Here is a 24,326-nt window from a genome sequence, read left to right as displayed (position 1 = left end):
TTTCATAATTTCGAAGAATTTTGCTATTAGGTATTTTCTGTTAACAGACAGAAAATGGGAAAAACATAAGAATTAAACCACATCACTCTTATGGCAAGTTTATTCCTAAACTATTTTAACACATAACTCTATTTAATTATAGCAATTTCTAGGAAACACCTTCAATTTTTATCTATAGTTAAACACACATTTACATCTTCAGTCTCAATTTCTCCTTAGTTCTAGAATCTTAACTCAAACTCATCAAATCTAAATTAGTCGTATTTTTCCATCCACATCCAACTTACCTCTTAAGACAAAAGCAACAACTCAGCCAATTAATCTAAAAATTTACCCACACATTAAAACATGAGTCCATCCTTGCCCCATCTCCCCTACTGTACCTTCCCTGTCTGTGGTAAAGGAAGAGGCATATGCTCCGCGAGACACGGGCCTGCAGCCGGTAAACCACAGTACAAATAAGATTCTACTACTCCACTAATTCAAGATAGTTAAGTCCAAGCTATTCAGCATGACATGCAAGGCACTTCTGAAACTACTTCCCGTTGAACTTCTAGCCACATATGCTATCACATATGATATAATTATAGTTCCCCAAACACGATCTCCTTTGCCTGGCAAACTACTGGCTATCTTTCAAGATCTAGCACTAACATCACCTTCTCTGAGAAACCATCCCTGATTTTAGAATTACTTTTAACCACCTCTGAATGTCTTTATACTTGATTCATACTATTCTGGTGGCATTAGTCACATTGTTTTACAGTCATTTACCTACCCAATATCAATTCCAAGGGCTAGGACCTTGCTCTGGTCAACCTGGTCTCCTTGGTGCCTGGCATATTCCTCATCATTAAAGAGGTATTTATACTATAGTTCATTAATGATTAGAAAACTTTACTCCTAGGCAAAATTATAAACTACATGAAGACTGGGCATTTTTAACCTCTTAATTAACCAGGGATGGGTAATAAATCAATTCATCAAAAACAAAAATATAATCTCCTTACTCTGGGCTGGTTTTCTTCTCCTAAACTATGCTGAATCATAGAGGACAACTAGCAGATCCCTCCACAGTGATCCAATCCATCCAGTAATATGGCTAAAATAATCAGATGGCCTGTATCCCTTTTATTATAATCATATTAACATGAACGTCAAGGGAGCTACATGGTCAGGTAACCAAATCACTCAAAACTGGTCTGGAGTGGGTCTCAGGGAAGATAATTTTCCATTCAGATTAACATCTCTTAAAGCAGGTTTTGCAGGAATCTTGGTGTAACTAAAGTAAGGAAGAAAGTCTAAAAAAAAAGAAACAAAAATTAGGACTAAGTAAAAACCAAGCAAAGTCATTCAACTTTAAAAACCTCCTAAAATAATACTTCACAAAACAGCATTTACTCAACATCTGTTTCCCTCAAAGCACTAATTAAAAAAATAAATAAGAACATGAGCAAACAACACACAAAAGGCTACAAGTGTAACAGCCAGCTGTATTATCACAAAGCCACTCAGCTTCTTACCTCAACACCTCAGGAGCTAGAGCTATTGGCCTCCATTTTAAAATATAACAATGTTTTTATGTTTTTTCTATAAGTTCTTAAGTTCACATATATGATCATGCAACCATACTGCCAAATATTTTGATATTAGCAATAATATGATTGTCTAAATTAATTCATGCAACACAAAGTCTACTTAATAGAAATCTGAATTGTTAGCCTATCTGTGTTAAACTGAGAGAATTCTTAGTCTATTACTAGGTTGTGGGTTCTATGTACTCCTAAGGTTGTGCTTCTCCAACTAGGAAATCTGTAACCTTAGAAATACTTGACTGTATGCTGAAGGCACTCACAACCAAATGGCAAATTTTGCATATCAAAGCAATCTTACTTGATCATATATATATTAAAGCATAGTTAACTATTAAAATAAAAACACATTATAAAGTAGAACGACAAATTTATAAGATGAATATGAAATTTTAATGAACCTTTGCACTTTTCTATTGAGCACTTTGAGTTATGACTCTAGATTTCTGGGAATTCTTTGGTGGAAAAGAGTGAGAAGCCCTCCTCTTGGGGATTCCCTCCTGGAATATGTTGAGGGGAAGATTTCTTCACTTTCATGTAAAAGATAACAAATAGCTTTGGCTCTTCCCTACTACTACCCTTGAACTCAAGGTGCTGCTCCACTTGGACATGCAATTACACTTTTATTGCAGCTTAACCTTTGTAACACCTTTTTTATTTTGTGGCAAAAATCTTTTTTTCTCCAATGTTAGTCCTAAATCTTTCTGCAGGTACCTCACAGGACCAGTGTAAACCCCTACATTCATAAGACAGTCCTTCAAATAGAAATAACGGCCCCAAGGAATGGACGACGTATTCCTTCTGTACTGGCTGCCATAAGGTGTGCTAGGCACCTGACAATCAATAAGCATAATATCAAAACTGCGAGTAAATAGTGGCATCACTATGCTGAGTGAGAGGGAGGGAGGGAGGGAGGGGGGACTAAGCCCACAAAAGGATAAGTAAATCCAGATCCAACACTAAACCTGTTTGTTTCTCTCTTATATTCCTATGTCTATTTTCCCAAGTGTTGATTTCTTCTAGCTAAATATCTCTATTTTATGACTATTCCTTCTATCACTTCCACAATAACTCACCATCCTGAACAATGTGTGTGTTTATTTGTAGAATTAGATTGACCATGGTAGAACCAAGCTGGGCCATCACTTCCCTTATTCTGGATAAGATACTGCTATTAATACAGCGTAAATACATACTACCTTTGTTGAAGAACAATTTGATATTACCAATTCATATTGAATAGTCCATGAACCAAAATTCTTTAGTATTTTTTAAAAATAAATTCTGCTAATAACCATTTCTTCTCAGTCTGTTGTGTGTGTTTTTATGTATACAACTTTTATTCAAAGAATTAACACCCACCCTTTTCCAACTATTCCAAAAAATTCAAGAGGAAGGAAGAGTCCCAAGTTCATTTTATAAGGCCAGCATTATCCTAATTCCAAAACCAGATAAAGACACTACAAAGAAAGAAAATAAGCCTGGCCGGGGGTGGCTCAGCGGTTGAGCGTCCACCTAGGATCCAGGCGATTGGAGTTCGATTCCCGGTCAGGGCACATGCCTGGGTTGCGGGCTGCAGCCGATCAATGACTCTCTCATCATTGATGTTTCTGTCTCTCTCTCTCCCTCTCCTTTCCTCTCTCTGAAATTAATAAAGATATATTTAAAAAATAATAAGAGAGAGAGGGGGAGGGAGGGAGGGAGGGAGGGAGGGAGGGAGGGAGGGAGGGAGGAAGGAAGGAAGGAAGGAAGGAAGGAAGGAAGGAAGGAAGGAAGGAAGGAAGGAAGGAAGGAAGGAAGGAAGGAAGGAAGGAAATTATAGGCCAATATCCCTGATGAACATAGATGCAAAAATCCTCAACAAAATATTAGCAAACTGAATCCAGCAACACATCAGAAAGATCATACACCATGACCAAGTAGAATTTACTCCTGGGATGCAAAGGAAGTACAACATCTGCAAGTCAATGATATACCACATAAACAAAATAAAGGATAAAGATCATGTGATCACATCAATAGATGCAGAAAAAACATTTGACAAAATTTAGCACCTATTTATGATAAAAACTGAGCAAAGTGGGACTAGAGGGAACACACCTCAACATCACAAAGGCCACATATGACAAACCCACAGCTACTATCACACTCAACAGGGGAAAAACAAAAAGTGTTTCCTGTAAGATCAAGAATAAGACAGGGGTGTCCGCTTTCACCATTCTTATTCAACATAGTACTGGAAGTCCTAGCCACAGTGATCAGACAAGAAGAAAAAAGGCAACCAAATCGGAAAGGAAGACGTAAGCCTATCATTATTTACAAATAATATTAAGCATAAACCGTATGTGAAAAATAAAGTTTACAAAAAGAAAGGTGAAGGAAGAAAATGCTAGATATGAGTAGAAATTAATAAAATAGAAATAATGCAACAAATAAGATCAACAAAACTGTATATAACTCCTGTATATATTTGCATATAAACAAGCTGTCAAAATACTTTTTGACTCATAAATATACCACTGATTATGACTCCCTACTCAAAATCATTCAAGAATGCAAATTAGCAACAAATTTAGCATTAAAGTTTTCATCCCAGCATTTAAGATTCTTCACTACAGCCCCAATGTATCTTTCTACCCTTATCTTCTCTCACTCCCTAAAATTCTACACAACTCTGTCTCCTCCTTTCCTGTATGTGTACCTTTGTTCATACTGTTCTTCTAATCAAGAATGTTTCGCCCACTCATTGAAATTCCATCAGTCCTTCGAAGATCATCTCAATTATGGCATCCTCTATAAAAATCTTTCTGATCAATTTCAAAGTTTATCTTTCTTTTCTTTGAAACTCCACAACACTTTTTACTTCTTTTGTGGCACCCATTACAGTCAGCCTGGCAGAAATGTTATTACGTGTATTATCTTCCCTCATCTCCCTCAAATGGGTGGAATTCTAAGCTTCCTATAGAAAGGATGAAGTCTCGCTCATTCTTGTATGCACCATATCACTAACACAAGTACCTGAATCCAGGAGGGTGCTTTTATTTTTCTTTTTTCAGGAGGATGCTTTTAAATAAATACTTATTTATTTGAATCTAGTTAACTATTCATCTCACAAATGTATGTATTGACTTCCAAAATTCATTAAAAACTTAAATAAAGGACATCTATTAACATCCACAAAAGGAACGTGAAAATAAATGAGCGCAAATACACTAAAATATGGTTATAGACTCTATTTAGAATAATACAAGTGCTTTTTTCAGTGTACTGATTTAACGATAAAGAACTGAAATTAAATTCATATTGGTGTAATTGTGTTGACAAAAAACTGAAATCTCAAGAGATTAGGAAACTTCTGGTTCACATGATTAATTAAAAGCTGAGTTGGTCTCATGACGAAGTTTTAAAAATTTCTACTCTAGTTATTTGTTCCACTATTACCACTCAAATCACCTGTTGATATATTTTTTAAAATATTAGTTGCAAAAATATTTATGTAAAGAAGAAAGATTAGTTTTTTATTTAGTATTTATATTATTTGAACAGCCAGAATTTTTTTAAAAATCCATTAATAGTGACTAAAGAGAATTATATTGAACAAAATTTATTTATACAAAACTTATTTATTTTTCAACTTAACTACAAAGAATATAGTCAAGAATCAGGATATTAAAAAATACTACTGTTTGGTTAAAAAATGTCATAAAACCTATACACTAATCATATTCACCTTGTTTACTCATAAGACATCGCTACAGCTTTGATCAGAGCCTGTTTATGCCTCTGTTTTGTCTTTGACCTGTCTGTCACCAGTTCGGAGAGTAGTAAATATTTTGTGTGCCCAATATCCATTTCCCCTTTGAGGAGACTTACGTCCTATTTTTACTCCACGTGACTCAGTTGTTTCCGAGAATGAAGTTGAGACCCAGACATGACAAATCAGAGCTCCATATACGCCCATAACCACAGCGATCAGGTCAGAAGCGGTGAGTGACTCAAGGCCATCCCAGCAAGCTTATGACTCTTTTCCGACCCAGCAGATGCTTAAAGAGTAGGCTCATGATGCAAGTTAGTTCATCCTAGGACTTACTGGTGCCAAACCTACCAGTAAACATGCTTTTTTTCTCTTTGAATTTAAACTTGAGAAGTTAGACCTGGAGCTGGTGATAGCAATTTTGTCACTAAGCAGATGCTGAGAATAAATAAAGCCAAATTGAAGGAGAGTAGAGCCAAGGAGAAGGAATTTGGGTCCTTACAAAGTAATGTGAGTTCTAGATCAACCTGTGACCGCAATCTGGGTTACATAAATCTGATAAATTCGCCCTATCACCTCAAACCAATTTGATGCTGATTTTCCCTCATGGGCAACTGTAACAATCCTAACTAATGTAGCTGGTTATCTGAGTTTCTCAACCCACACTAGATTAAAAGGGTCAAAAAGAAAGAAAAAAAAGAGAGGAAACAGTAAGAGTTATCACATAAATAAATCCTCGCTTTACATCATCGGTAGGTTCTGAGACCGTAAGCAAAACAATGTATAACTAATTTTACCATATGCTAAATGATATAAGAATTAAGTTCCTACAGCATCTCACCCAAGTTATAAAAAAAAAAAAATGACATTATTCAAGGATCTGCTGCACTTCAGATGAACTAATAGCTTATAGCTTGAGAGCGAAGATGAAGACAGATGAGGTGTAAAAAGAAAATAATGAATTTCAAAATCTTCAAAAATTTGAAGTCTTTATGTCCAGGACTTACTCCACATGGAAACCTCTCAGTCCCAGGAAAACCAGAACAGTTGGATCATACTACTTGGAAGAATAGGGATTTTGCAATAATTTGCATAAACAAGAAGATAGGGGTCATAAGATCATGGAGAACTCAAGGCAGGTGGAGGCGAGACTCTGAGTTGTAAGGGAGAGGGTGATACGGAACTAGCCAGAAGCACACAGAATTAAGTTCCCCCATTGACTTGTGCTGATGGAAATGGAATCCACTGACAAACGTCGACTCCCAGCAATAAGTGCATAGAGTGAAAATAGATGGGTCAAAGTATTGGCCATCTCAAGGAACAATCGTAGGTTTAAATCTTGGGATTGATGTTAAAAAAGAATATAGGATGCTATGCCCAGAGAGTTTCTGAATTTGAAATTTTAGGAAGAAACAATTTCACATGATAGCAAGCCCAGGATGTGGCTACAGAAGTGGTTGGGTAAGGAGTAAAAGAGAAGGTTCTGCTTGAGTTGTGGAGGTCAAAAACTGATAGGTTGTGGTGTTGGACGCAGATATGAAGTCACCCAGACTGGGGCCAGGAGATGACTGTATATCAGCTGCTGGAATGTGCAGTGAAGGAAGGGTTTGTTTAGGTGGTTGAGTACATAACAGAAATGAGCAATGACAGAGGATAGTGTAGCCAGATGGCTCAAAGGAACAGGGGTGCGTAAGATGGAGAAATAATGGTCTAGAGATGGGATATAGGTGTATGAAGGACACGTGACCCAGCTCCTACCCTTAGATTCATAAACTATGAAGTAATAGACAGTTTCCAAGAAAGAGCTCAAGGGGAAGTGGGGTACCCAGGGGAGAGTCAAGTTTCAGGGCTAGGGGAGTAAAAGTGGAGGTTAAGAGGAGTTTATTGTGATTGAATAGGTGTTCCAGAGGGCATGAAGGAATGATTTTGAAGGAAGAATGAAAAACAGAGATTAGGTCAGAAAGAAGCAGTACAAACTATAATAATATTCCAAGGCAGAGAGGAAAAATAAGTGGACAAATGATAAAAACAGATTTTAAGCATTAGAAAATTATCTGTTTTGCAGGAATAACAAAATATGTTCCAAAACTGGTAATGTGGGAATTTAGGAAAAGCCAACAGCTATGATGTGAAACATGGAATACTTTTTACTTCTGGGGTGAGGTGTGAGTGACAGATGTGTGTCAAGGCAGCTTAGGGAGGCAATCAAAGAGGCTGCAGCCAGGAAAGCATATAGGTGGAAAATTTGGGAACCTCACAATGGTAGGGACAGCTTTGAGAAAGTTGGGCTCCAAGGAGGTGCAGGGGTGAGGTACACAGGATGTTATTTCAAATCAGTGGGGAAGGAATCAGTTACAGAACAAGTGGATTTGATACAAGACTAGCTATTTAAAAATAACAATAATAATGTTAGATTCCCTACTAAAATAACTTCCAAAGGATAAAAATTTTAAATAAGAAAAGACATCAAAAGTACTATAAAAAGTGTAGGTGATTTACAAGTGAGAAAGTCCTTCTCAAGTTTAACAAAATCAGAATGGAAGAAGAAATTAATAGCAGCTTTGACACCCATAAAATTTAAGTATTTTACAAAACAATACGTAATAGTTAATGGCAAAAAAAAAAAGAAAGAAAGAAAAAGAAACTGATTCACCCAGGCGGCGTGGCTCAGCAGTTGAGTTAATCAAGGATCCAGGAGATGAGATGGAGGTTCGATTCCCGGTCAGGGCACATGCCCGTGTTGTGGGCTCGATCCCCAGTGTGGGGCGTGCAGGAGGCAGCCCATCAATGACTCTCATCATTGATGTTTTTATCTCTCTCTCCCTCTCCCTTCTTCTCTGTGAAATCAATAAAGATATATTTAAAAAAAAGAAAGAAACTGATTCAAAAACTGCAACATAACAGATATACAGAGTTAATATTCTTATTAATAGAAAGCTCTTCAAACAAAGAAGTTGTAAAAATAGGCAAAGAATATTGAAAAGGAATTCATAAAAATAAATCCAAAATATCTGTTAAACGTGTTGGCCAACTAAAAATATTCAGCCTCATTAGCAATAAAAAAAAAAAAAAATACAAGTATGAGCTTTCTTTTCTCACTGATTTCTAAATTTAAATTTTTTGAAACAGTATTGCTATGTTTGTAAAAATGTTATTTTGAATAGAAATTGCTATAGGATTTCTGAAAAACAAAACTGTAGAATGTATTAAAAATCTTTACGAGATGAATATGCTCTCACCTAGCAATTCTATGGAAACTTACTCAATGGAATTAATCAAATAGGTGTGTATAGTGTATAAAGATTATGAATAGTTATCTACTATGATACTGTTTATAAAACCAAATTTGGAGAAATTCTGCATACTTACCAATAGGGATTTGATAAAAATTTAAAAGAACACCATACATCCATTAAAAGTACGATTATTTTCTAGGAAAGATATATTAAGATGATTGATTAAGTGAGAAATAGGGCATATATATGATATATCACTTTTGTTTTTAAAAAGCTACATATAAGCAAATAATTTTATAAATAATGGTGAAAACAAATATAGGTGGGCCTTATTTTCTTAATACAATTCTGAAACTTATGATTTTCATTATAATGCATAATATCTAAAAAAAAACACTATTTCAAAATTTTTAAGTTTAAAACTTGGTATTTTAAGTGACAAAAATTACCTGCCAAAAAAATATCATGTAGAAAAACTCATTATAATGGAATAACAGAGAGCTGGCCAAGGATGAGATTGAAAAAAAATCACTTGATTATATTTTCACATCTGTGATTCTTGGTGAAAAAATTACATTAGCAAACACATAATGGCCTTGGAAAAACTGAATTGTACATTTTGAACATTATTATTCCAACCAATGTATTTTAATTATTTGGGTATATTTTTCTTTTCTTTTCTTTTCTCATTTCTGTGTTAAATCATTAAGTACCACAGGGTGCAGCAAATAAGAATGTAGCTTTTTGGCAAACTGGAAAATTCTGTTTCATACCTTTAGGATCTGAAATTTTATCTATTTCATGGGTCACTTTACTAAATAAGAGAAAATGCCAGTTTTTTAAAATTTGCTCTTTTTTTTTTGCTAATGGTAGTTTTAAGAAGAGAGAAAGAGGTAGGATACAAACTATGTACCACTATTACCTTAGTATAAAAACACATCTTTACAAATGTACAAAGACTAGAAGATATTCAATATTGAAATGATGACTGAATAATACAATTGGAATTTTAAAAAATTTAAGTTTTCTTAATAGTGTGATGGTTTTATGATTAAAATATCCAAAAGAAAGAAGTTAAAATAAACTTTTAACAATCCTTTTATAAGATAATTTGAGATGCCCTTAGATATATCCTAAATTGTTATTATTAGACAAAAATCCATATTTCATTCATCTATATTTCAAGTGGATCATATTGAGACAAAACCTACAAAATGAAGAACTGAATCAATTGGCTATTGAGACCAATAATACTTAGTGACAGATAATATGAAAGTTTTCAACAAACTAGGATAAACTGAGATACTTTTTAAAGAGTTGGTAAAAATAAACATGCATGAGTGAAAAATTTGTTTCCTCCCATTTTGCAGTTAAAACTGAAAGATTTATATTTCCTTTCAAAGCATTCAAACCTAGAACCCAAAACATGGACTTCTCAGAGTTGTAACAGCCTCTGCTGGTTTTACTTGAAGTTTAAGATTATTTGGCAAAAGTGACAAACATCCCATGGATCTTACCCAGACCTACCTTGTAAGGAAAGTATTCCTCTTTCCCCTGAAAACTTTCTCCCACTGCTCTCTGAAGCAAATGAGTAAAAACTGTGCCCCCACCCCATGTGGTAGACTGGCCCCACTTCCACACTGTCAAATCCGTATGGTATAATTGAACGGAAAACCTGAAATGACCTGGTTTAGACATGTACCTGGTTCAGTGGTACAAAACTTTGACTTGGTAAAATTTCTTTAAAAATTATTGAAAGGGGGAACTTTCTAAAAATCTAAATTTAAAATTTAAAATTGACTAAAGAGGAGAAAAAATTCTTTAACGAAAAGGATATTTGACACATTTTTAGATGTCCTGCATAAGGTATTCCATTAGCCTTTGCTGTCTTGTTGAAGGAGTTCTGGTAAAGATAAGGCTAAAAACTGAAAACTTTTTGCAAAAATTTCCCCCCCGAAAGTATACTTTGCTTCAAAATTGGATCATTTGATCTTCCCAAACACTTAATTTGAAAATAAACTCTTTCAAGAGAGAGTCGGTAGAGTGGTACTGACCAGCAAGAGACATACTAACAGGAAACAAACAGGGTTTTCAAAATGCTGGTCTTAACCAGCCTTGTTTGGAACCTACCCCATTACTTCGTGTGAGCATATGGCCATCAAATCTCATTTCAATAATCCAAACTCTGAGCTTTGGATATTAAATCCCAGAACAAAAATGTTTCAACGTGTAGCAAGCAATGCCAACAAAGAAGAAAGGCCTCTTGGATTCTGAATCTACATGTATACAAGGAGAAATGCAATACTCAGACTAAATCTAATCCAATACTTTTTCAGTGTCCAAACCATGAACAGGAGTTTTAGGTTTTTATTTTTTCCAGGTGAATGTTTCAGTGGTCATCAGCCTCGAATCTCCACTGTCCAGTCCTGTACAGACCCTGACTAGTAACACCACCTGCAGTTTTTGGGTTTCTCTCTTCACATATATTTTTAAGTGTTTCCCGTGGGCCCCCACTTAGGCCACGCGCCCTCGGATAAGCGCAACGACGAAGGGGCTGGTCTGTCCGTCTCAGCCTCACCCAGCAGGGTCGCTGATAAAAACACTCGTTCCCGTCGCCTCACCCCCGCCCAGAAGGCGCCTTCAGCAGCTTCCCCAGGGGCAGCGGCGGGCAGGACCCTGGCCCCCCCCCCCCAGCCCCTAAGCCCCGCGACCACCTTCCATTCGGTGTTTCCCTCGGCGCCCGCCGGAGTCCTAGGCTCGGGGAAATCCACCAGCTGCCGGGGGCCCTGGGCATCGCCCCCTCGAACCATCCCCATCCTTAATCAAAGAATGGCCGGAGACTGGGGAGGGGAGGGGACGGCTGGAAACGCGGCCGGGCGCTGGCAGGGCCGGTGGGCGCAGGGCCCCGCGTCCCCGAGGTGGCGAGCCGCGGCCCCAGGCGCACGGCGGGGCGCTGCCGCGGAGAGGCGCGGGCTCGGCCACCTACGGCAGGCGGCCAGCGGTGCCCCGCCTCGGGTCAGAGCGCGCAGAAAGCAGGCGGCGGACCTCCCTGGTTATGCTCCTGGACCTGAGCGCCCCTTTCCCTCTAAAAGCGCCCTAGTTGGCACGTGAACGAGGAGGTCGCCCCAGCAAAAGGGGCGTCCGCTTTGAATCCCCCCCGCCCGCCCACCCCGGGCTGGTGCCAACCGGGCGCGAAATGGGAAAGTTGCACTTACCACGTTTTCCCTGGCTCGGCGTCCCCGGGCTCCCTAAGTCCTCGCCCTCCATCCTCGCACCAGCGACACCCCCTCCCGCCCCTCCGCCGGGCACCTACCCGCCGCGCGGCGCCTCCCGCCAGGGGTCGTCCTGCGCCGGGCTCGCCCAGCCTCGCCGCCGCCCGCAGCTGCAGCGCCCGCTCCCGCCCGCCGCCGGCTCGGTGCGGGGCTGGGCGGCGTCTGGGCTGTCGGGCCGAGGTGCAGCCGGGCGGAGGTGCAGCAGGCGGCGCGGCGACTCCGGGGGCGGAGGGGGCGGCGCCGGGACCCGCCCGCGCTCGGAGCGCCGTTCCCACGCGGCGGCGGAGCCCCGGCGGCGCGCGCGGCGGGCGCGCCTCCCTGTTGGCGCCTCGGGCGGGACTCTTCCCCCGGGGCCTGAACACGGCTAGTGGCCCGCGCACCTGGCAGAGCCGCGTCCCGCGCGTCCTCCCGCCGCTCGGTGTCCCTGGGTGGCTGGCTGTTGGGGGGTCAGGGTTCCTGTGTGCCCGCGGAACTTTAGCGTCTGCGCCCGGGCGCAGCAGCCTGGCCGTCCGCCTAGGTGCGCGCCGAGGTTTTGCTTTCCGGGGGTCCTGAGGTCGCCCCTTGATCCAAAGGTGGCTGTTTGGGGAAGGTAGGAATCGCTTAGTTTTCTCGTCTGCACCTGGAACCTGGGTTTTCGCGATTATTAACAGATTGTTCTAACAGATGGGGAAGCAACATGCCTTGCTGACTCCTTTTGGGCAAAGCAGAGCAGAAAGCAATGCACGTGGAGTTTCGCTTTCAGGTTCTCACGAGGAAAGTGAGGCGCTTGCTGCTAAGGTCTTCCCGTGGCCTCTGCAGCCCTGGGAGATGGTGAGATGCTGGGCGAAATGCCGGCGCTCGTCCGCTTCCCGGGAAGCTGGCGGAGGCCTCTGGTTTCCTGAAAGCCCTCCTTAGGGTTCAAAGTCTTCTTACACTGGGCTCTGGCTTCCGGTTCGGGACCTCGGACACCTGCAGCCCACGCCTGACTACGACTACATTCTTTTTTAGGCAAAGGCTATGTGAGATGCGAAAATGTAATTAAGCAAATATTTTATATAAAGTATTTACTAATGGTGCTACGATCAGGCTCTTTAAATTAATCTTCTTGCCCCCACAATTAGTAATAATTGCCTCTGCTTTCACATAAGAAACGGGCGCCCGGCACGGTTAGGTAATTTGAACAAGATGGAAATAGCTAGAAGGCTCCAAAACAGTTTTGAACAAAGGTCTTTCTGCCTTCAAGGTCGATGGACATTTTTTAAACTTACACAGTATTAATAAAGGTTGTGATTTTCTAAATGCCAACCAGTACATTTCATTTTCTAAAAATAGTTACTTTTATTGTAGTACGGATATTAATTTTAAAAATCGAGTTATTCATATTTTTAGTGTCACTTCCAAACTTATTTGGCATTATCAAATATATTTCTAAGACCTATTATTATTTCATTACATAATAATATATAATATTATCTAAGGCAAATTATTTATTCTAAGGTCTACTTATTTTATTTTATTTTATTTTTAAATATATCTTTATTGATTTCAGAGAGAGGAAAGGAGAGGGAGAGAGAGATAGAAACATCAATGATGAGAGAGTCATTGATCAGCTGCAGCCCGCAACCCAGGCATGTGCCCTGACGGGGAATCGAACCCCGATCTCCTGGATCCTAGGTCGATGCTCAACCGCTGAGCCACGCCCGGCTGGGCAGGTCTACTTATTTTAGAGAGCCCATGGAAGAGAGTAATGCTAAAATGTTTGGATTTATGAGTTACACTGGGATTGGATTTTTATGATTCTGCAACTGTGTTCTTGTGCTCACAAAATTTGTTTTGTAAAACTTATATTTTGGGGTAAATTTGAGAAAATCATTAGCCCTCAGTAATACACTTTTAAGTTACATATTTAAAATCATCAGAACTATTTTAGTGTATGCTCCATGAAGGCTTTATATTCAGTACCTAGAGTAGTACCTGTACAAAATAGGTGCTAAGAAGCTTTTAAATGAATAACTACAACCTCATATCCTTCAATTAGGACAAAATGACTTAAGAAAACACCAGTTATAGAATGCTTTTGCTTATTCATAGTGGATTGAAGATTTCTGATTGTCTCTCATTTCTACTAGGAAAGTAAGGGAGATGATGCAATCAGGTAAGCACCCGAAAGGTTTGCAGTAGCTGCTACTGAGAATGGTAAAGAGAAGCTGACCATAAGTCCAAAGAAGTACTTCTGAGTCCATTGGTGACAGCAGTAGTTCCACACAATCATGTGAATTCGTATAAAATATATGACTCTAAATACAGAAAGTTTAACTAATCCAACTTTGAGGTTTCACCAAGGGGTTTGATGGAAATACAAGGAGAAAGCTTGGCTGCCATTTTTAAGAGAATGGTTGAAGGATAGGGCTATGAAGTTAATTTAAGATTACATAGGAAAATAGTGAAGACATAAAAGGGGAGAGAAAAAGAAGTTAAAGAACTATAAATCTCGATCAATGAGAGAAATATTAAAAGTTGTAGTTAAGGTAGAATAGTTGTCTTGAAAGTTTTAGTAGTAGAATGATATTGTGGTTTATGGAAGAACTATGGGTAGGATTGGCTAACATAAAATGAAGATCAAGAAATTGGAGACTAAAGCACCGAAAAGGCTGTTTACATGGCATTGAAGCCACCAACAACAGTGAGGCCATGGGATAGGGAAAAATTGAGTCAGATACCAAAGACTTCCATGACTGTGGTAGAGTGATCTGGAACTGAGTGGATAGCTGTGCAGAGTTGGGGCAGAAGGTACATATCCGGGGAGCAAGGGCCCAAATGGATCAAGGGCCTGTGTGTAAGAGGTGGTACACAGCTCAGAAGCAAGGTGAGGAGCTCCAAGTGTACCCCCACGGCCCTACAGTGAGATGAGCATTCTACACCGAGGGAGACCTAGGGGAAACTATTCTCAGGAGAAAGCTGATTTTCACCTAAAGCTAGAAACAGAGTGTGGGTGGGCTATAAAGGTAGTGAGATATTTCCATGTGCATAAGGATTCTGCAAGGTCAGAGTGGCTAAATTTCGGAGGCAAGCCAGCTTCATGGGTGTGCAACCTGTGTGCAGTAGCACAAGGCTCTACATTTCAGAAGTCCCATGCTTGGTTAATACTCTGCTGTCCCTTCCTTGAAATTCTTAATAATATTAAACAAGCGATGCCACATTTTCAACTTGCATTAAGCACCACAAATCACACAGCCAGGCCTGTTTGCACACGTGGAGAAATGGGAACTTGGCTGAAGCAGAAGCAGTCCAAATCTAATGGGGATTAAAGTATGGGTGAGAGTAAATGCAGGAGATTGTATTTTTGGTGAGACCAAGAACGGTAGGAGGAGTATAGCTGCAAGGTTTCAAATGACATCGCCTTTTGCTCTCTTTAGGGCCAGGCTAGCTGAGACCTGGGCAGGGAAGGCAGGCAGCAGTCACCGTCAGGGTACTCCACACTGACCCTCTCAGTAGCTTTTTGCGCGACACCCTTTGGGGTCAGCAGTGAGGGAGTGGAGCAGAGCAATAAACACTGCCGAAGAGAGCTTTAGGGAGATAATACTGTTTGAGAGCAAATAATTATTTTCAAAGGTTAGAATTTAAGCACCACTTTGATACCTGGGAGGCAACATCTTCCTTTACAAATCAGACCTTAGCATTACCAGTTAGTACATATGCGTAAGATAAGTCTTCCCAACCTTGTATTGATAAAGTAAGGAAGGGAGAGATTTGGAAGGGAAGAGCAAGTGACTGAAGATTTACCAGACAAGGCTCATGTTTTCCTGATTCCAAATCCTATAATGAAGATTCCCTTTTTTAAGTAAAAAGGAGAACTTTGATACAGAATTCTAAGTTGAAAGGAATTTTCCCCCAATACTTAAAAAAAGTTATTGTACTTTGTCCTATGTACAAACAATGCCTTTTATTCTCTGTTAAGGTTTTCTTTTGCCAGTGATTTTAAGTACATCATTTTATTGTGATTTCTTTGGGTAGTTTTCTTCATATTTCATGCACTTGAGGTCCATTGTACTTCAGTCATTTTTTAAGTAATTTTTCTGCCCATTCTGCCCTTGAGGATTCCAGTTAACACATATGCTTAAGCTACTTGAAGGTCTCCCATGGATCACTGATGCCCTATTCATTTGTTTTTTGGTCTTTTCCTCTCTGTGCTTTATTTTCGATAATTCTATTGCTATGTTGTCAAACTCACGGATTCGTTTTCTTTGTAGTGTTTAATCTACTGTTAATTCTGTAGTGTCCCTTTCATATCTAGAAGTTAGATCTGGATTTTTTATGTAGCTTCCATGTCTCTACTTAATGTGCTTAACCTTTCCTCTACTTTCATGAACATATGGCATATAGCTACAATAACTTTTATAATGTCATCACCTACTAATTCTATTATTTGTGTCAATTTTGGATTGTTTCTATTGGTTGCCATTTTCTTTTAACTATGGGTCATATTTCCCTGCTTCTTTATGTGCCTAATAATTTTTTATTGGAAGCCAGACATTATGATTTTGCCTTGTTGGGCGGGTAATGGATATTTTTGTGTTCCTATTAGTATTCTTGAATTTTTTTCTTGACCATAGTTAAGTTACTTGGAAAGAGGATATCCTTTTGAGGCTTTTATGAGGTGGGATTAGAGAGAAGTCATTAGCCTAGGGCTTATTTTGCTCCACTCCTGAGGCAATAACTTTCTGAGTACTCTATCTAATGTATATTGAATTACGCCTGAAATCCCATGTATAGGAATAACTCTCTACTCTGTCTAAGCTTTGGTGATTGGCCTTTGTGCTTTTTCAGGTGGTTCTTGTTTCCTTACGTGAATAAACTGGTTTATACCCAACTGAAGACCTGCGGGGATCCTCTGGAGATTTCAGAAGTTTTTCTTTGTGAAGTTCTTTCTGCACAGGGACTCTGCCTGCAAACTGTAGGTGCTCTGCCTCCCCAGATGACCATTTTCGTCTCTTCAACTCTGAGAGTTGACCAGACTTAGCCTGGGTTCCTCCACCGTGTACTATTACCTGGAAACTCTTCAGACACAGAACTGAGACAATCATATACTTCCCTCATTTGTTTCCTCTTTCTCAGGGATCACTATCCTGTGCTGTTTGATATTCAATATCTGCAGAACATTGTTCCATATATTTTGTTTGCTCTTACAGTTGTTTCAGGCAGGAGGGTAAATCTGGTTCCTATTACCTCACCTTGACTAGAAGCAGAGTCCATTTAGTAATTTGTTCTTGCTTTTTAGTTTTTGTTTTGTTTCATTTTTCATATAAATGCTTTTCCAAAAAACACTTAGTAATAGTTCCCCGCACACAATGGACATTTTTTAAGTATTTTGGATTAAATGAAGTAAATCTTAAAGAAAAACAGAAATTCTGTTCACTTATATTTTTCTCAGAGAAAAACTTATCTGGAGAACTTAGCGGAGGAGCTCTGATCCTGACAATTTCTGTCCCCTTAACTTTTTATGCCTAAGTTTCCATATAAAATGGTAATGAATGTTGATATTCTTCTCTAAAATTCAGAAAGGTTTTTTACATTATATTCAAAGAGAGTCTTAACTAGGATTAAATTGAAATCTAACTAGGTATCTTGCTTTTGAAGTACTTTGACAATTGTGAATGTTATCTTTTATAAACTATTCATTTTAAACTAAGGATCTAATATCAAGTCCCAAGTCACACTCTGGAAATCATGTGATAAAGTCACCTTTAATAGCAACATTAAGGCTACATCTCAAAAGGGGGACAAATAAAAATTATTTCTCAGTTCAACAGTGATAATCTCAGCTTTTACATTAACTAATGACTTAACTAATAAATGTCACCTTTTTCCCACAAAACATTTCTATGATAGTTATATGTGAACAGCTTCTGCAAATTTCTGGTTTTTTGTTTTTTTTTAAAGAAAAGGCATATAAACTTCTATATCCAACTCTTTTCCCACCCTGTCTTCTGGTTCATATCAAGCCATCTGGAACATCCAAAATACGTAAAGAAAATTAAATAGCAGATATGTGATAGAATTCTGTTTTACCCCCAAAACCCATGTGCATAGATCTGTAGACACAGTTGGCCTGATATGTTAGAAGACTTAGTTTCATTCCAGTAAACATGTCTTCTCAATAAAGGGACAATTTATGGATGAAAATATTAGCTTGGTACCACACACCTTCACCATCAATACTTTTAGTATGTGAAAGTTGATGAGAAAAAGTGACCTCTAAACATTCTTAGATTTCAAATACAAAATATTAACCTTACTTAACCTTAAATATCAGTTATTTACATCATTATGTGAGATTCCCCAGAGCAGTAGAATTCATACCATCAGGGAGCTTGTTAGAAATGTAAGGTCTCAGGCTCCATCCCAGACCTACTGAGTCACAGTGTGCATTTAATAAAGTTCCCAAGTTTTGTTTACATTTTAGAGCTTGAGAAGCACTGCTGTATGTCATGTTGCATCCTCAACTCAGTGGTTAAACTCAATGTTTTGCTCTAACTGTTCTCTTATTGTTAGAAAGGCCAGGCTCTTGTCAGTGTATAAATAATCTTAGTGTTAAAGTGAATCTGATTTCTATGATAACAAATGCAATCTTTTCCTTGAAAATGTGTCCCAGATTTTTTGATTCTGAAGTATGAGACATTGAATATAGCTATACAATATTAAAAATGTAACTCCTTCATGATTCTGTCAATGATTAGAATTTTTCAGAACTTACCAGAACCACGAATTTAAAATAAAACCAATTTTAATTGTTCTGATAGAAAAGTTAGATATAATTGTTCAAAACCACAATCATAATAAATTTAGATCAAGAGAAATGCTAGGGGTTAGTTTCCTTCTGTTTTATAGTACCTCCTGTTGCATTTAAAGGGAAGTAATCTGCAGTAAAAAATTACAGAACTCATTATGTATCCTCATTGTGTAACTGATAGCCTGCCAGCTGCCAAAAGAAATTTATTACAAAGGACCACTATATAAATAGGACCATTAAATTAGATTTGTAAAAAAAAAAAAAATGTATAAAAGTAGTGAAATAAATATAGCAACCACATGACCTATGTTTACTGATATTAAACATTAAATTTGGTTCACTACTTCCTGGAAATTAAGGCAATAAAGGGAAACAAAATGACTATAGTAAGTTCGCATTTGCAATCCCATGTATAGAATCCACTTGAAGATACTAATAACCACATAGTTTATTTTTCTTTTTAAAACCTTCTAATCAGATGACCAATTTTTCAAACCATACTTTTATCTGAAGGGTTATATTTCTATAGTAAATGAAAGATGCTTAAATTTGGTTCAGTGTCATACTAATTGTCGAATAAAAATAGAAGAAAAATCCAAATCCCATTGGCTAAATCCTGAGTAAATAAAACTGTTAAGAACAAAGATATAGTTTAATTTTTTTTAATTAAGAAAAATACTTTGACTTGATGTTTAAGTTATATCTAACTAGTTAAAACCTTCTGGTTAGGTATCCATGGAACAACTGTACTATGGAAATAAATTCCTTTTGCCCAATAAAAATATTCACTCCTTCCCCAGATGAAGACACTTTGAGAAATAATAGTTTTCGTGTACAGTACACTTGCACTGACTTATTCTGTGTCAATATTGGTAGTAAGACCAGAAACATAATACTGACTTTTTGACTTGGATTTCAACTACCATCTTGACAACTGACACTAAGTTCAAATCTATGGGGAGCTATTTTACAAAGGGTGGTGATTGGATATTTTTCATTTTTAGTAAAGGAAGCAGTGGAAATCAGTCTATCAATACAAAAATAATAATAAGTAATAATTTCCAGTATCCCTTCAGTTATTCAGAGGAAAAGCATGTAGGCAACATGTGTATACATGTTGGGGAGGAGGGTGTGGTATATATATATATATATGTTGAGAAATAGGAAACAGATAAAAGAGAAACCTTCCTAACTATAGACTTATTTAACAAGAACCCAGAGCGTGTGGATTTTCCACACTTTTATCTACTTCGATCTATTTTCTGTCCCCAATCCTTGTCAATAAAAGACAGTTATCATCTGTGAGCAGAAGACAGCCCTGTGGACAGGACACTGAGTGAGCACACATCACCTCTACCTCTAGTCATCTCCCTAGCAATGTTCTGACTCTCCCTTTCTTCTTCCTCCAGCTAAACCAAGAAAAATGTCTTGATTGTTCTGCTTTTACCTAAAATCTGAAAAGCTTACTGTGGTGGTTAAACTATCATATCTCTTGTGTCTGTATTTACCAAATTAACTAAACAACTAAATAATCTATACTTTGTTTTTTAGAACACTAATAAAAGGCTATCATTTTACTGTTTGCCTAAGTTTATAAACTTTCACCAGAGGGAGAAAAAAGTAATTCTTCTTTGGCTTACTGAGCACCACTAAGCAAGTGCTTTTCTTTCAGTACCTCATTTACTACCTACCTAAAACAGTCTGTAAGGTATGCAGTATTATTTCTTTTAACAAAAGAGTAAACTGAGGCACGGATAGGTTGAATAAGTTACCAAAGATCATATAAGCTGTAAATACTGGAATCAGGTTTCAAAACTTAGATATGTCTAAGCACTAGGCCTGTGAGCTTACTCTCCACACTACATAACTTCCCATCATAAACCTCACAAAGTTTCACTGTGAATCATATTCCACGTAAAATAAAATTCATGAAGCTCTTCTTCCTAAGTAAGGTTTCACTTTAAGATAACATCATATTTGCTCAGAGCTCAGAAAGATAAATATTTTAGTACAATATAATTTAATATAATAATCTTCTGTGAAGCTATTGAATAATGCCAAAAACCAAAAACGCATGCATCCGATGCACTGTGCTTTCAGATGTTCTGGGTTCAGTTCAGCAGCCAGATGAGTTGACGCCAGGAGCGCCCACCTCCTTGCAGAAGCCTACTCTATCCCTGGGAGCCTGATGGGACACAGAGATGGCCTGGGCACAAGAACCCTGAGACCACCTGGAAATCCTTCCTCGGGAAGGTAATTTCACTAATGAGGTCTTCCAGGCAAATGACACCAAATGTATCCAGGTGCTCCGCAATCGCTGTGTTCTGTCAAAGGGATGATTTTATCCTTGACCTTGGCTCGTCCACGTTTCAAGATCAGTTCCCAGACGTTCCTCAGGTTTAAAAACCCCCAGGTCACATAGGCAGCGTTTTATGGTTCGGGACGGAGGGGTCACCTTGACACACATCACTGAAAACTTCAGGGGGAGCCTCGCAGTGGTCCTCTGCGCCGCGACGGTCACCCCATTCATCCTCGGGGCGCACACAACAAAGGCCAGGGGCTGTTCATCCGGCGTTTCCAAACCCAAAGGCTTCACTTCCAGCCGTCGGGGCCCACCGTGTCTCGTTGCCGCCGCCAGGCATCGCACAGGAAACATTCCAGCCCCTTAACACTGAGATCTTTTCGTTTTCTCTGCTCCTTTTTTCCAAAAGCGCCCGCTTTGCCTGGGTGGCTCCGAGGACCTCATAAGCTTCCTCTCTCCCAGGATCTTCTTCCTTCGCGCTCCCTCCGCCATCTTCCCAGCGCCGCGGCGCCGGCTCATGCGCAGTCCCAGCCGGCGGGGCGGGAGGGCCGCTCTGTGTCTCCCCGACCATAGAGACGACGCGGCCCTCCGCGGAGGACTGGCTCACCCGTCTCCGAGAGGAGCCGCGCAGAGCCGCCTTCGCGGTGCTTGTAGGTGGTTCAGAGCCTTGTCACCTTCAAAGTCCAGCCCTCTTCGCGTGAGCTGTATTCTTAATGCTGGCAGGTGGGCTATGAACAATAATGCTTCCCACATGCCTCGATAAGGTGCTTTTAAGAAACATTTTTTACATGACACAGATAATTCGTGAGCACGTTCTATTTCTTACAGATTTAAAACATGGAGATGAAATCAAGCCACCTTGGACAGCCACCTTCAACTTTCAGTCCTGCCATCCCATAGGTAACTATTTCTTTTACAAATTTAACATTTATTCCCCACCCTTTGTTAATGCCTTTTACATAAATACGATATGGATCCAGAACCACTATATGTATTGTCTTTTTACACATCTAAGCATTTACATAATATAGATACTCTTTCGTTTTTTTATTGTACAGTGTCTTAGAATTATGTTGCTGTTACCAAACATAGGTCTGCCTCATTCTTTTTAACTGTTGCATAGTATTTCGTAGAATAAAAAATTAAGATTTATTTAACCACTCCTCATTCAGAAACATTTAGGTTCTTGCCAGGATTTTATTATTATATACATTGCTGAAATATTTGTTTTTATGAGTCCTATATGCATGTGTTATTCTAGGGTAGATACTGAAGTAGAATTTCTGGGTTATTGCATAAATCTAACTCTAAGAGAGATTTCTGTCTAGACAGCTGTAGGGCCATAAAGGCTCAGGCACTAAAGAACCTCCTCAATCCCGGAGTCAAGAGTTTTAAAAAGTCTATCAATTTAGCAGCAGTTGTATTTTTCCAAAGGAAAACATAATTGTGGTGGAAATCAAAGGAAATGGACACCAACCCCCTTCTGCTGCAAATTAGAAGTTTTGCAGCCTCTCCAGATTTTCATTTCCTCATTCTATAGTATTAAGGGACAGGACTAGATGATTTATTTCTCAGAAATGTCTCAGAAATGCCATGTACATGGCATATTTCTGTTCTTCTTTTTTCATTCATTGAACCAACATAGACAAGACATTACAATCTACAATGTTTTCCTAAGGACTTAACAGGAAATAATACCAGGAAACAAAGCAATGTATAAACAGATATCATTTAAACAAATGTATCTAGGAAACAAACTGTGTGCTCTCCAAAAAAAAAAGAAAGAGTACAAAAGATAAACACTAATCATTTATTTAGTTTTCGTTGTTTGTCTGAATAAAGCAGGTGCTTGGTACAGCTTTATCTGCAAACAATAAAATCCAGCATGAAGCTACTGCCTCCTTCCACCATCCCACTCAGGTGGAGGCACAGGGAGATTTGTTCTAACAACTGCTCATATGTTTCTGTGGCCCCAATGTGGTAATTGCCTGGAAGAGCTGTGGCCAACCCTAAGACTTGGAGTTCTGGCTATTTCTTGTGTTCTCAAGATTCATAGCTCCCCAAATTCTGTCTCAAGCCCATCTGATGGAATTGTTCTACTAAATATATTTTGTTTCATCTGCGACATCATCAACTGTACGTAGCACACACACACACACACTGAATCCAGAGGGGTCAAGAAAGAGGAATGGACTTCCTCAGTAAGAGACTTGTGAATATAACACTTACTTAAAGATCCAAAAGATAACCATTTGATCCAGGTTTTTAGCACTCAGCCTGTATATCTCTTTATTTATTTTAGGTTTTTGTGTGTTTTTTTAAGTTACAGTATCTTCAAAGGCAAAAGGACTATAGGAAGACACAAAAATATGAATCAAAACATAGACAAGGTAAAGTAATTCAAAACATTGAATTATCAGTCTGCTGAGAGGAGAGTCAGAAATAAATTATATAAAGCATAGTTATAGTAAAATGAGGGAAACATGACAGTATCAAAACTGCATTTAATAATTACAACACAAATAATGAAAAACCTAAACTAGGACAGAGTTCCTGTTTGTCAGTGCCATCCTTGGTTCAATAGATCAGTTTGCTTTTAATTTAGACAATGTCTACCCACATAAAGTGGAAAATTTAAACACTCAGTGGGTGATTTTGCAGCATGATTTCACTAAGCCTTTGTCAATTCTATAAATTTAGTTAAGATTAATTCAGTTCAGAGAACACTTATTATGTACCAGGTGACAAAATGTGATCTGTACCAAAAAGAGTTTACTTTTGATTGGAAATATTTGAATTCTCAAATCTCAAAACCAAATTAATTTCAGAGTGTGTCATCTTTAAACAAAGGAAAGAAAAACAAAGAGGTAAGAGAAACAGGTAACATATATTTTGCAAGGCCTCAGCATGATTAACATAATAAGAAAATAATAGCTCTAAAAACATTAGAAATTACTGTTCTGGGTAATTCAAGGAACAGCCCAGTTTTAACATTTTGTAACAAATTGCTTGGGAGAAGCAGGAAAGGAGCATGGAAAGAACGCTGGACTGGAAGTTAAGAAACTAGGTTTTAGCTGTTGCTTTTTCATTAACTTGCAATGCGTACTTACATAATTTAATTTCACTTCTATAGACTTAACTTTCTTCAGCTGTGAGAGAGGGAGAGCATTAAATCTATGACCCCTTTCAACTTTAACCTAACAAATGAGTCAGCTGTTAAGGCTTCTAGTTGTTTGTATAGAAAAGCAGCAGATAAAAGTAGACCGAATAGGTCAGTTCAACAAAAGCCAAGTGAAGTTGAAAGGTGTTCAATTACTCAGTAGACCATATGCCAGTCTTTGTATATTTTACCTCACTGTATTGGATAAATACTCCTCCCTTGATCATAATACTTTGTGAAT

General features: G+C 38.6%; 1 protein-coding gene and 1 pseudogene across 6 annotated transcripts in view; both read right to left on the bottom strand.

The window, feature by feature from the left end:
• PKIB (cAMP-dependent protein kinase inhibitor beta) overlaps positions 1 to 12,270 on the bottom strand; it is a 77,645-nt gene extending 65,375 nt beyond the window's left edge. For 2 of the 5 annotated variants that reach the window (XM_081140235.1, XM_081140232.1), the window contains exon 1: positions 11,896 to 12,004. Coding sequence is in view for 2 of the 5 variants with exons in the window: in XM_081140233.1 (XP_080996359.1) it covers positions 11,798 to 11,849 (52 nt within the window). In the remaining 3 variants the exon portion in view is untranslated. Of the gene's footprint in view, positions 1 to 11,296; positions 11,670 to 11,797; positions 11,876 to 11,895; positions 12,005 to 12,234 lie in introns of those variants that run through there. The other 3 variants (XM_081140237.1, XM_081140233.1, XM_081140234.1) reach the window with 3 other exon arrangements.
• An 8,524-nt stretch (positions 12,271 to 20,794) lies between these two features.
• On the bottom strand, positions 20,795 to 21,444 carry LOC308559140 (large ribosomal subunit protein uL30 pseudogene; annotated as a pseudogene). Its single transcript has one exon. The product of its transcript is annotated as a large ribosomal subunit protein uL30 pseudogene (transcript).
• Positions 21,445 to 24,326: the final 2,882 nt, after the last annotated feature.

This window comes from Miniopterus schreibersii (assembly GCF_964146895.1).
Source record: "Miniopterus schreibersii genome assembly, chromosome: 6".
NCBI lineage: Eukaryota > Metazoa > Chordata > Mammalia > Chiroptera > Miniopteridae > Miniopterus > Miniopterus schreibersii.
Note: the sequence above shows the minus strand (reverse complement) of the source record. Positions and strands in the feature narration are given on the sequence as shown.